At 47.2% G+C, this 12,996-nt stretch overlaps 1 protein-coding gene across 1 annotated transcript in view; it reads left to right on the forward strand.

The window, feature by feature from the left end:
* Positions 1 to 12,646, forward strand: part of LOC123404994 (pre-rRNA-processing protein ESF1-like) — a 53,857-nt gene extending 41,211 nt beyond the window's left edge. The window contains exons 4-8 of the mRNA XM_045098874.1: positions 10,004 to 10,135; positions 10,456 to 10,618; positions 11,132 to 11,254; positions 11,624 to 12,330; positions 12,439 to 12,646. Coding sequence (XP_044954809.1) covers positions 10,004 to 10,135; positions 10,456 to 10,618; positions 11,132 to 11,254; positions 11,624 to 12,330; positions 12,439 to 12,646 — 1,333 coding nt within the window. The remainder of the gene's footprint in view (positions 1 to 10,003; positions 10,136 to 10,455; positions 10,619 to 11,131; positions 11,255 to 11,623; positions 12,331 to 12,438) is intronic.
* Positions 12,647 to 12,996: the final 350 nt, after the last annotated feature.

Raw genomic sequence — 12,996 nt, forward strand, 5'->3', positions numbered from 1 at the left:
ATAGGTCTTCGTGCGCGAAGGAAAATTTTTGTTTCCCATGCGACGTTCCCCAACAGTGGCATCATGAGCTAGGTTCATGCGTAGATGTCTTCTCGAGTAGAACACAAAAGGTTTTGTGGGCGGTGATGTGCGTTTTGCTGCCCTCCTTAGTCTTTTCTTGATTCCGCGGTATTGTTGGATTGAAGCGGCTTGGACCGACATTACTCGTACGCTTACGAGAGACTGGTTTCATCGTTACGAGTAACCCCCTTTGCTCAAAGATGACTGGCAAGTGACGGTTTCTCCAACTTTAGTTGAATCGGATTTGACCGAGGAGGTCCTTGGATGAGGTTAAATAGCAACTCATAGATCTCCGTTGTGGTGTTTGCGTAAGTAAGATGCGATCCTACTAGATACCCATGGTCACCACGTAAAACATGCAACAACAAAATTAGAGGACGTCTAACTTGTTTTTGCAGGGTATGATTGTGATGTGATATGGCCAACGATGTGATGTGATATATTGGATGTATGAGATGATCATGTTGTAATAGAAATATCGACTTGCACGTCGATGGTACGGCAACCGGCAGGAGCCATAGGGTTGTCTTTATACTAACGTTTGTGCTTGCAGATGCGTTTACTATTTTGCTAGGATGTAGCTTTAGTAGTAATAGCATAAGTAGCACGACAACCCCGATGGCGACACGTTGATGGATGATCATGGTGTGGCGCCGGTGACAAGAAGATCATGCCGGTGCTTTGGTGATGGAGATCAAGAACCACATGATGATGGCCATATCATGTCACTTATGAATTGCATGTGATGTTAATCCTTTTATGCACCTTATTTTGCTTAGAACGACGGTAGCATTATGAGGTGATCTCTCACTAAAATTTCAAGACGAAATTGCGTTCTTCCCGACTGTGCACCGTTGCTACAGTTCGTCGTTTCGAGACACCACGTGATGATCGGGTGTGATAGACTCAACGTTCACATACAACGGGTGCAAAACAGTTGCGCACGCGGAACACTCGGGTTAAGCTTGACGAGCCTAGCATGTGCAGACATGGCCTCGGAACACATGAGACCGAAAGGTCGATCATGAATCATATAGTTGATATGATTAGCATAGGGATGCTTACCACTGAAACTACTCTCGACTCACGTGATGATCGGACTTGGGATAGTGTAAGTGGATCATGAACCACTCAAATGACTAGAGAGATGTACTTTTTGAGTGGGAGTTTAGCATATAATTTGATTAAGTTGAACTCTAATTATCTTGAACATAGTCTAAGTCCACTTTGAATATATTTGTGTTGTAGATCATGGCTCACGCAACGGTCATCCTAAATTTTAATACGTTCCTAGAGAAAGCTAAGTTGAAAGATGATGGAAGCAACTTTGTAGACTGGGCTCGTAATCTTAAGCTAATCTTACAAGCTGGGAAGAAGGATTATGTCCTTAATGCTGCGCTAGGAGATGAACCACCCGCTACGGCTGATCAGGATGTTAAGAACGCTTGGTTAGCGCGTAAGGAGGACTACTCAATAGTTCAATGTGCAGTCTTGTATGGCTTAGAACCGGGACTTCAACGTCGCTTTGAGCGTCATGGAGCATTTGAGATGTTCCAGGAGTTGGAGTTTATCTTTCAGAAGAACGCCCGGATCGAGAGGTATGAGACCTCCGATAAATTCTATGCTTGCAAGATGGAGGAAAACTCATCTGTCAGTGAACATGTGCTCAAAATGTCTGGGTACTCAAACCGTCTAGCTGAACTGGGGATTGAACTCCCGCAAGAATCTATCACTGACAGAATCCTTCAATCACTGCCGCCAAGCTATAAAGGCTTTGTGTTGAACTACAACATGCAAGGGATGAACAAGTCTCCCGGCGAGTTGTTTGCGATGCTGAAAGTCGCAGAGTCTGAACTCCGTAAAGAGCATCAAGTGTTGATGGTGAGCAAGACCACTAGTTTCAAGAGAAACGGCAAAGGCAAGAAGGGCAATTCGAAGAAGAGCGGCAAGCCTGTTGCCAATCCGCCGAAGAAACCCAAAGCTGGACCTAAGCCTGAAACAGAGTGCTTCTATTGCAAGGGTATGGGTCACTGGAAGCGCAATTGCCCCAAGTATCTGGCAGATAAGAAGGCGGACAAAGAAAAATCAGGTATATTTGATATACATGTTATTGATGTGTACTTAACCGGCTCTCGTAGTAGTGCCTGGGTATTTGATACCGGTTCTGTTGCTCACATTTGCAACTCGAAGCAGGAACTGCGGAATAGACGAAGGCTGGCGAAAGACGAAGTGACGATGCGCGTAGGAAACGGTTCCAAGGTTGATGCAATCGCCGTCGGCACAGTGTCACTTCAGCTACCATCGGGATTAGTGATGAACTTAAATCATTGTTATTTAGTGCCTGCGTTGAGCATGAACATTATATCTGGATCTTGTTTATTGCGAGACGGTTACTCTTCCAAGTCTGAGAATAATGGTTGTTCTATTTCTATGAGTAACATCTTTTATGGTCATGCACCGAATGTGAGAGGATTGTTCATATTGAATCTTTATAGCGATACGCATATACATAACATTGAGACCAAAAGAGTTAGAGTTAACAATGATAGCGCCATATTTTTATGGCACTGCCGTTTAGGTCATATTGGTGTAAAGCGCATGAAGAAACTCCATGCTGATGGACTTTTGGAGTCACTTGACTTTGATTCACTTGACACGTGCGAACCATGCCTCATGGGCAAGATGACTAAGACTCCGTTCTCCGGAACAATGGAGCGTGCAAGTGACTTGTTGGAAATCATACATACCGATGTGTGTGGCCCAATGAGCGTGGAGGCACGCGGCGGATATCGTTATTTCCTCACCTTCACTAACGATTTAAGTAGATATGGTTATGTCTACTTGATGAAGCACAAGTCTGAAACATTTGAAAAGTTCAAGCAATTTCAGAGTGAAGTGGAAAATCATCGTAACAAAAAGATCAAGTTCCTACGGTCTGATCGTGGGGGTGAATATCTGAGTTTCGAGTTTGGTGCTCACTTAAGACAATGTGGAATTGTTTCACAGTTAACACCGCCTGGAACACCACAGTGTAATGGTGTGTCCGAACGTCGTAATCGTACTTTGTTAGAGATGGTGCGATCTATGATGTCTCTTACTGATTTGTCGTTATCATTTTGGGGTTATGCATTAGAAACAGCTGCATTCACTTTAAATAGGGCACCATCAAAATCCGTTGAGACGACACCATACGAACTGTGGTATGGCAAAAGGCCAAAGTTGTCGTTTCTTAAAGTTTGGGGATATGATGCTTATGTCAAAAAGCTTCAGCCTGAAAAGCTGGAACCCAAAGCGGAAAAATGCGTCTTCATAGGTTACCCAAAAGAGACAGTTGGGTACACCTTCTATCTCAAATCCGAGGGCAAAGTGTTTGTTGCTAAGAATGGAACTTTTCTCGAGAAGGAGTTTCTCTCGAGAGAATTGAGTGGGAGGAAGATAGAACTTGACGAGGTTGTCGAACCTCTCATCCCTCTGGATGGTGGCGCAGGGCAAGGGGAAACCTCTGTCGTTGCAACGCCGGTTGAGGAGGAAGTTAATGATGATGATCATGAAACTCCAGTTCAAGTTTCTGTTGAACCACGCAGGTCGACGAGATCACGCGCTGCTCCAGAATGGTACGGTAATCCTGTCTTATCAATCATGTTGTTAGACAACAATGAACCTGCAAATTATGAAGAAGCAATAGTGGGCCCAGATTACAACAAATGGCTAGAAGCCATGAAATCCGAGATAGGATCCATGTATGAGAACAAAGTGTGGACTTTGGAGATACTACCTGAGGGCCGCAAGGCTATTCAGAACAAATGGATCTTTAAGAAGAAGACGGACGCTGACGGTAATGTGACCGTTTATAAAGCTCGACTTGTGGCAAAGGGTTTTTCACAAGTTCCAGGAATTGACTACGATGAGACTTTCTCTCCCGTAGCAATGCTTAAGTCCGTCAGAATCATGTTAGCAATAGCTGCATTTTTCGATTATGAAATCTGGCAGATGGATGTCAAAACGGCGTTCCTTAACGGTTTCCTTAAGGAAGAGTTGTATATGATGCAGCCCGAAGGTTTTGTCGATCCTAAAAATGCTGACAAGGTGTGCAAGCTCCAGCGATCCATTTATGGACTGGTGCAAGCATCTCGGAGTTGGAACAAACGCTTTGATGAGGTGATCAAAGCATTTGGGTTTATACAAGTGGTTGGAGAATCTTGTATTTACAAGAAAGTGAGTGGGAGCTCTGTGGCGTTTCTAATATTATATGTGGATGACATATTACTGATTGGAAACAACGTAGAGCTTTTGGAGAGCATAAAAGGTTACTTGAATAAAAGTTTCTCTATGAAGGACCTAGGAGAAACTGCTTACATTCTAGGCATTAAGATCTATAGGGATAGATCAAAACGCCTGATAGGACTTTCACAAAGCACATACCTTGATAAAGTTTTGAAGAGGTTCAAAATGGAACAGTCCAAGAAAGGGTTCTTGCCAGTGTTACAAGGTACGAGATTGAGTAAGACTCAGTGCCCAGCAACTGATGAAGATAGAGAGCATATGCGCTCCGTCCCCTATGCTTCAGCCATAGGTTCTATCATGTATGCGATGCTGTGCACTAGACCGGATGTTAGCCTGGCCATAAGTATGGCAGGCAGGTTCCAGAGTAATCCAGGAGTGGATCACTGGACAGCGGTCAAGAATATCCTGAAGTACCTGAAAAGGACTAAGGAGATGTTTCTCGTGTATGGAGGTGACGAAGAGCTCGCCGTAAAGGGTTACGTTGATGCAAGCTTTGACACAGATCCGGACGACTCTAAGTCGCAAACCGGATACGTATTTATTCTTAATGGGGGTGCAGCAAGCTGGTGCAGTTCCAAGCAAAGCGTCGTAGCAGATTCTACATGTGAAGCGGAGTACATGGCTGCCTCGGAGGCGGCTAAGGAGGGTGTCTGGATGAAGCAGTTCATGACGGATCTTGGAGTGGTGCCAAGTGCACTGGATCCAATAACCTTGTTCTGTGACAACACCGGTGCCATTGCCCTGGCAAAGGAACCAAGGTTTCACAAGAAAACCAGACACATCAAACGACGCTTCAACCTCATCCACGACTACGTCGAGGAGGAGGACGTAAATATATGCAAGGTGCACACGGATCTGAATGTAGCAGACCCGCTGACTAAACCTCTTCCACGGCCAAAACATGATCGACACCAGAACTGTATGGGTGTTAGATTTATTACAATGTAATTCACATGGTGATGTGAGGGCTAGATTATTGACTCTAGTGCAAGTGGGAGACTGTTGGAATTATGCCCTAGAGGCAATAATAAATGTATAGTTATTATTATAATTCCTGTATCAAGATAATAGTTTATTATCCATGCTATAATTGTATTGAATGAAGACTCATTTACATGTGTGGATACATAGACAAAACACCGTCCCTAGCATGCCTCTAGTTGGCTAGCCAGTTGATCAATGATAGTCAGTGTCTTCTGATTATGAACAAGGTGTTGTTGCTTGATAACTGGATCACGTCATTAGGAGAATCACGTGATGGACTAGACCCAAACTAATAGACGTAGCATGTTGATCGTGTCATTTTGTTGCTACTGTTTTCTGCGTGTCAAGTATTTATTCCTATGACCATGAGATCATATAACTCACTGACACCGGAGGAATGCTTTGTGTGTATCAAACGTCGCAACGTAACTGGGTGACTATAAAGATGCTCTACAGGTATCTCCGAAGGTGTTAGTTGAGTTAGTATGGATCAAGACTGGGATTTGTCACTCCGTGTGACGGAGAGGTATCTCGGGGCCCACTCGGTAATACAACATCACACACAAGCCTTGCAAGCAATGTAACTTAGTGTAAGTTGCGGGATCTTGTATTACGGAACGAGTAAAGAGACTTGCTGGTAAACGAGATTGAAATAGGTATACGGATACTGACGATCAAATCTCGGGCAAGTAACATACCGAAGGACAAAGGGAATGACATACGGGATTATACGAATCCTTGGCACTGAGGTTCAAACGATAAGATCTTCGTAGAATATGTAGGATCCAATATGGGCATCCAGGTCCCGCTATTGGATATTGACCGAGGAGTCTCTCGGGTCATGTCTACATAGTTCTCGAACCCGCAGGGTCTGCACACTTAAGATTCGACGTTGTTTTATGCGTATTTGAGTTATATGGTTGGTTACCGAATGTTGTTCGGAGTCCTGGATGAGATCACGGACGTCACGAGGGTTTCCGGAATGGTCCGGAAACGAAGATTGATATATAGGATGGCCTCATTTGATTACCGGAAGGTTTTCGGAGTTACCGGGAATGTACCGGGAATGACGAATGGGTTCCGGGAGTTCACCGGGGGGGCAACCCACCCCGGGGAAGCCCATAGGCTTTGGGGAGACACACCAGCCCTTAGTGGGCTGGTGGGACAGCCCCAAGGGGGCCTATGCGCCAAGAGAAGGAAATCAAAGGAAAAGAAAAAAAAAGAGGGAAAAAGTGGGAAGGGAAGGGGACTCCTCCCACCAAACCAAGTCCAACTCGGTTTGGGGGGGGAGTCCTCCCCCCCTTGGCTCGGCCGACCCCTTGAGGGTCCCTTGGACCCCAAGGCAAGGTCCCCCTCCCTTCTCCTATATATATGGGGCTTTTAGGGCAGATTTGAGACGACTTTCTCACGGCTGCCCGACCACATACCTCCATAGTTTTTCCTCTAGATCGCGTTTCTGCGGAGCTCGGGCGGAGCCCTGCTGAGACGAGATCTCACCAACCTCCAGAGCGCCGTCACGCTGCCGGAGAACTCTTCTACCTCTCCGTCTCTCTTGCTGGATCAAGAAGGCCGAGATCATCGTCGAGCTGTACGTGTGCTGAACGCGGAGGTGCCGTCCGTTCGGTATTAGATCGTGGGACTGATCGCGGGATTGTTCGCGGGGCGGATCGAGGGACGTGAGGACGTTCCACTACATCAACCGCGTTCTCTAACGTTTCTGTTGTACGATCTACAAGGGTACGTAGATCACTCATCCCCTCTCGTAGATGGACATCACCATGATAGGTCTTCATGCGCGTAGGAAAATTTTTGTTTCCCATGCGACGTTCCCCAACAGGGACGACTCCATGGAACTGCATGCTGCTCTCGCTAAGTTTGGACATTGGGATGCCCATCCCCTTGAGAGTGTCAGCGTACATGATGTTCAGGCCGCTGCCGTCCTCCATGAGGACTTTGCGCAGTCGGACTTCTTCCACCACCGGGTCGACGACCAGGGCCTGCCTCCCTGGGGTGGGTACGTGTGCTGGATGATCCGACTGGTCAAAGGTGATCGCAGTCTGAGACCATTTGATGAATGTGGGGTTGGTCGGGGTGGCCATGTTCACCTCCCTGTTCACCAGCTTCAGTCGACTCTTGCTTTCAACGTCAGCAAAAATCATCAGTGTTGCATGGACTTGGGGGAACAGATCCTCCTTGTCCTCCTCATCCTGTTCATTGTCATTTTCACTCGGCTGCCCTTCGCCGAACCCCTGGATCAGGAGGCGACATTGCCTAGTGGTATGCTTCGGAAATATAGCGTTGCCCTCTTCATCCATCTTCGTGTGGATTGGACATGGCTGGTCCAGGATGTGGTTCCCGAACTGCTTCTTCTTGGGGGTGAACTGAGCCTTCCCCTTGCCCTTGAACTTGGCATTGGTAACGGCTGCGGCCTCTGCCTGCGGAATGGATGGAGCTTTCTACTTCTGCTTCCGAGTGATGTTTCCATCTCCATCGGCGGCTGCCTTGTGCTTGGCGCTACGAATGCGGTCCTCTTCTTCGCCATTTGCATAGCGTGCCGCTATCTCCATCATCTTGCTCATGGAGATGTCGCCTGTTCGACCGAACTTCAGGTACAGATCTCTGTACCGCACGCCTGCCTTGAAGGCGCAGACTGCTTGGTGCTCTGTGACGTTCTCCACCGTGTGGTAGAGGGTTGTCCAATGCTGGATGAAATCGCGCAGGGGCTCATTCTGCTTCTGGACACAGTGCTGGAGCTCCACGAGACCAGCAGGGCGTTTGCACGTCCCCTAGAAGATTCTGATGAAGACTCGGGCCAGATCTGCCCAACTGTAGATGCTTGAAGGAGCCAACTGGTTCAGCCACGCTCGTGCCGAGCCGTCGAGCATCAAGGGGAGATGTTCCATGGCGACCTGGTCATCTCCACCGCCGATCTGGACTGCCACTCGGTAGTCGTCCAGCCACGTTTCTGGCTTGGATTCTCCTGTAAACTTGTTGATCCCCGTCGCCAATCGGAAGTTGGGAGGGATGTCAGCCGAACGGATGGCTCGACTGAAACACTCGGGGCCAGAGACGATGGTCCTGCTCCCACTCGGACGGTCTATGCCGTGACCATCGCGGTGGGCCCGGCCCCTGTCGACCCTCCTCTAGGCGATATATCCTCTTGCGTCAGGTCTTGGATCATAAGTGTCACCGACCGAACGCCGATCATCATGATGTCGGGGCCCGTAGGGCCCACCCCGCGGAGGGGTGCGTGAACGGCGACGATCTTCGGGATTCATGGAACGGCTGCCTCCCCTGTGTCGCTGATGAGAACCGGGGCTGTGAACTGATCGATGCGTGTTCGCACGAACAGAACTATTGTGGATCCTGTTGTGCGACTGGGAGACCGCCGAATTTTGCTGCTGCGCCGTGTCCAGCAGGGCACGGATCTGCTCGATCCCTCTGCCAGCCTCTGAATCAGTCGGCTGGAGGGAATCGGCTATCTTGGCAGCGGCAGCCAGGTTGAGGATGGGTGTGCGGAACACCTCCACGTTGCTCTGACGAGTGCGCCGACTGGCAGAACGACGGGGCTGACGGCGAGCGCCGGAGGTTTCGCCGACCTCGTGCTCGTTCCGGCCAGTTTGGCGGGGACTTTCATGGGAGTTGGCCATGTGCACTTCGGCTGCAGGCCCGCGACCCCGTACTCGGAAGGAAACTCAGTCGGAACTGAATCCGAGCGCTGGGACGGCGGCGCAACTACAACCGACTCGAGGACCTCCACTTGTGAAGACGCGCTCTGGCGCACCTGGGCGTGTTGCACCCAACGCTGGAGCCGCGGACGGCGAGACCGCTTGTTGCGGCGCGTGACGGGGGCGAAGGTCGACACCGGAGCCGACTGCTGGAGAAGAAGGATGCCGCGGGCGCCGGCACGGAAGTGCGTAGCCCCGCGACTAGGGAGCGCCTCGGCGTCGAGAGGAGCATCCCGAAGCCATGCCGAATCGTCGACGATGAAGGAGAGAGCGTCGAAGAGGATCTCATGACCCATGCACAAATCTCCACCGGACGACATGATGAAAAGATGTAGTCGCAAACTCGCCAAAAAGTCGCTTAGACGCCTGCCCCACGGTGGGCGCCAACTGTCGTGGGTATAAGTCTGACAGTAGATGTGTAGGGTACGAAAGGATGGGCAGAGCCTTAGCTACGGCGAGGTTGTATGAGTTCAGGCCCCTCTACGGTGGAGGTAAAAGCCCTACGTCTCAGTGCTCTTGGGAGCTTGATGTCGAGTGGAATATGGATTACAGTGAATTGCTAACCCCTGCACCAGTAGGGAAGGGCGACTTATATAGAGTGCGCTGCCCTTCACAACGGTTCGGTGCACAGGGGTCGAGTAGTGGCGATTAAATGTCTACGTTACAGGTAATGTATGCCTTAAATGCTAATAAAGGTACATGAATACGTATGATCGTTGCCCTCCAGGGGGGTTACGATGAACAGAGTGGAATCCAATCGGTAAGTTTGATACGCTCCGCATGCTCATCTCCGACTAGATGATGGAGGAATCGTCACCGACTGGATGATGAGAAGTCCTTAATTCAGTCGGAATTGGCTAAGGGTCTTGTCCCTTATGAAGGATAGTCCTTGGGTAGGACTTATAGGGCAGGCCTATGACCCTACCCTAGGACTATAACCCCATCAGTGATGGTTCTGATGAAGATGGTGGGGAAGATGATAACAACGATGATGAAGATGACGATGAAAAACAAGATGGGGACCTTGACTCTAAGACTGAGAACAGCAAGCTCCGTACTTATGAGCTAAACAAACTCAGGTTAGAGCAAAGCATATAGATACTTTTGTTGATTATCATCTTGATTACTTTTCTATTTGTCTGGGACTTACTAAGAAGAGTTAATTTGAATGCTTTTTTTAACAATATACTCCATAATATTCTCATGCCAATTAAAATATAGAAGTGTTCAGATCCTGTGTAAATGTAAGTATGGCGGTTTCTCCTTCACATGTTTGGGATTGTGTGCATAACGTCCATGGCCTTGTCTATCCATCTTTGATATTTAACATATGAAAACGTTACTACTTGCCAAGGGTTTGCTGTTCTGCTCAATGGTGATTATATTGATCTTTCTGCAGATACTACTATGCAGTTGTGGAGTGTGATTCTAGTGCAACTGCAAATCACCTATACACAACTCTTGATGGTACCGAGTTCTTGAAAACGGGAAATGTGTTTGATTTGCAATTTATTTATGACTCTAGGGAGTTCAAATATCCTGCTCGTGATGTAGCTACAGAGGTATATTACTTGAATAGATCGTATTTGCATCCTTTTTTTAACAAGGGAATTGTCCCAAAGGACCCGGAAACTGCACTAAAACTGGTCGGTGGGACCTCGTAAAGAACTAAAGAAACACGTCAGTGCTCTAGTTTTACCAAAAGGAACCTACAATAAATCAGAAAATCACGATTTGGGAGAAAGCAGGCGGTGGACACGCCGTGTTGAAGCCCAAGAGCCTCCATCTTGGCGTGCAAGCCTGGAGGTTGAGAATGGCCGCCCTTACGGCCAGAAGAGACATCAGCAAGATGGCGCCGATCATCGCAGCACCACTGGGGAAGCACTCCAAACCCTTAGATCCGGACGAGCCACCATGACTTCAAAATAGGGCCAAATCGCCCCAGATCTGAGCTCCACCGAGCTTATTGACAAAGCTTTCGCCAGATCCTGTCCCCTCCTTCATTCTGCCTTTCAGTTGTAGTACTAAAAGAGGGGTTTTTTTTTTCATTTCGTAACTTGTTTGACTTCGTGCAGGCACCTCTGAGTTACAAGGCGCCTGATTTTGAGACTCCGGCTTTGCAACGTGCCAAAGTTAAGCCCACCTGGGATGATGATGAACCAGGGCGTAAGATCTTGAGGCAAAAGTTCAAAGATAAGGTCAGCTCTATTATTTTAATTAAATTATTGTTTTATTTGCTAACATAAAACGAAAAAGTTAGTTTCCTTCTGAATTTATAAATGTCAAGAGAGGAAAACCCAGTGTACACTGTCAAGATAGGCTTTCAGCACTAGTGAGTAATAAAGGATAAATACAGTCTCATCGAAGACTCTTGTATTTTTTTTATATCTTGTTTGAACAACTGTAAGTTTCTTACAAAATCACATAACTTAATGATGCCATGCATGTTTCTACTCTTTCGTATCATGAAATTTTTCAATATGTTGGTCATTGTTTCTTGTGCTGTACTACTTTGTTTATCCATCTTTGACGTTTCGCATTTTTTTCGGTTTGCTTTATATATAAAGCGGGGCGAAAGCCTTTTTAGGTATGGCTTTGATAAATATATAGCAAGTGGTGAGGGTGCATCAGAAGATGATAAACATGATTCTGGTGATGAGTCTCTGCCAAATGGTGTAGCGAAAAGGAGGTTAACAAATGAGGAAAGGTTGGATTGTTTGCTACAAGGAAATAAATCTGACGAGGAACAAACGGATGACCAGGACATGGAGATAACATTCAACATAGAGCTCGAGGACCTCAACAAACGTATGCTAGAGAGAAATAGCATTGAGACGAAGACTGTCTGGGAGATGCACCAAGAAGAAATGAAGGAGAAGCGGAAAGCTAGAAAGAGGTGGTCAAAGGATGATGGTGGCTATAGCGACCAAGATAGAGCTGATGATTTCCTTGACGATGAAAAGTCGGATGAAGAAGTTAAACCCATGAAGAAACCGAAGGTGAAGGCTAAAGGGAAAGGAAAGGACAAGTCTCGAGAGGAACATTATGAGCCGGAAGCAACTAAAGAAGAGTTGGAGCTCTTGGTTGCCGTTGGCCAGGATGCAGCCAATGGTGCAAAGGGCTATAACATAAAATGCAAGAGTAAGAAGGGCAAGGATTCTGTCGAGGACAAACTTGGTGAAATCGATGTGAGCAAAGATGAGAGGTTCTCGCCCATGTTCACGTCTCACCTGTATGCATTGCATCCTAGTCCTACTGATCCCCGGTACAAGAGGTAGCTTCCATAATCACCCATCGTTTCCCTATCCTGCTATGCTACTGTACAATCTGATTGTCCTTGACTGTGTTAAATTTGTGCTTACTATTGAATGGTTCTGTACAGGAGTGTGCGAAAACAAGCTGGGAAGAAGAGTGGGCATGTAGGCACATTGGATAGTGAAGCACCCGTGGAGCCACCGGATGATGCATCTCTTCCCAACAAGGCCAGTCGGAAACGAGACGCCGAGGATCTGCAGATGCTGTCTGCTGTCAATTCTCTCAAGAGAAATCTTGTTGCCTTCGTTCATTCAAAAGAGCAAGCAAGAGTCTGATACTAATTCGATGGATTTGATTTAGGATAGCTTCAAGGTTCATTTTCCGTGTTATGACAGCAGAATGATCCAGTTTTGTGCTGTTAAGCTAGTTAATAATCCTCCTGATTCGTTACTGCAAGGGTTCCGAATGCTTTTTGATGAAAATTCTTCGTGGCACTGTGTGCACGATGGATTCTCAAGGCTACCAGCAGTGCTTGCTTGGTAGTTATAGCAATCTTCCAAGATGCAAGTGTAAAGGCAAAATTGCTTAAAGGCGTAAATTTACATTCATCCTACAAATTAAAGCCCCAGATCTAATAGTTCCGGAGTTACCCTTAGCACTAAACATGCACTAAAGGATCAAATCA

Source organism: Hordeum vulgare, chromosome 6H (genome assembly GCF_904849725.1).
Source record: "Hordeum vulgare subsp. vulgare chromosome 6H, MorexV3_pseudomolecules_assembly, whole genome shotgun sequence".
Classification (NCBI taxonomy): domain Eukaryota; kingdom Viridiplantae; phylum Streptophyta; class Magnoliopsida; order Poales; family Poaceae; genus Hordeum; species Hordeum vulgare.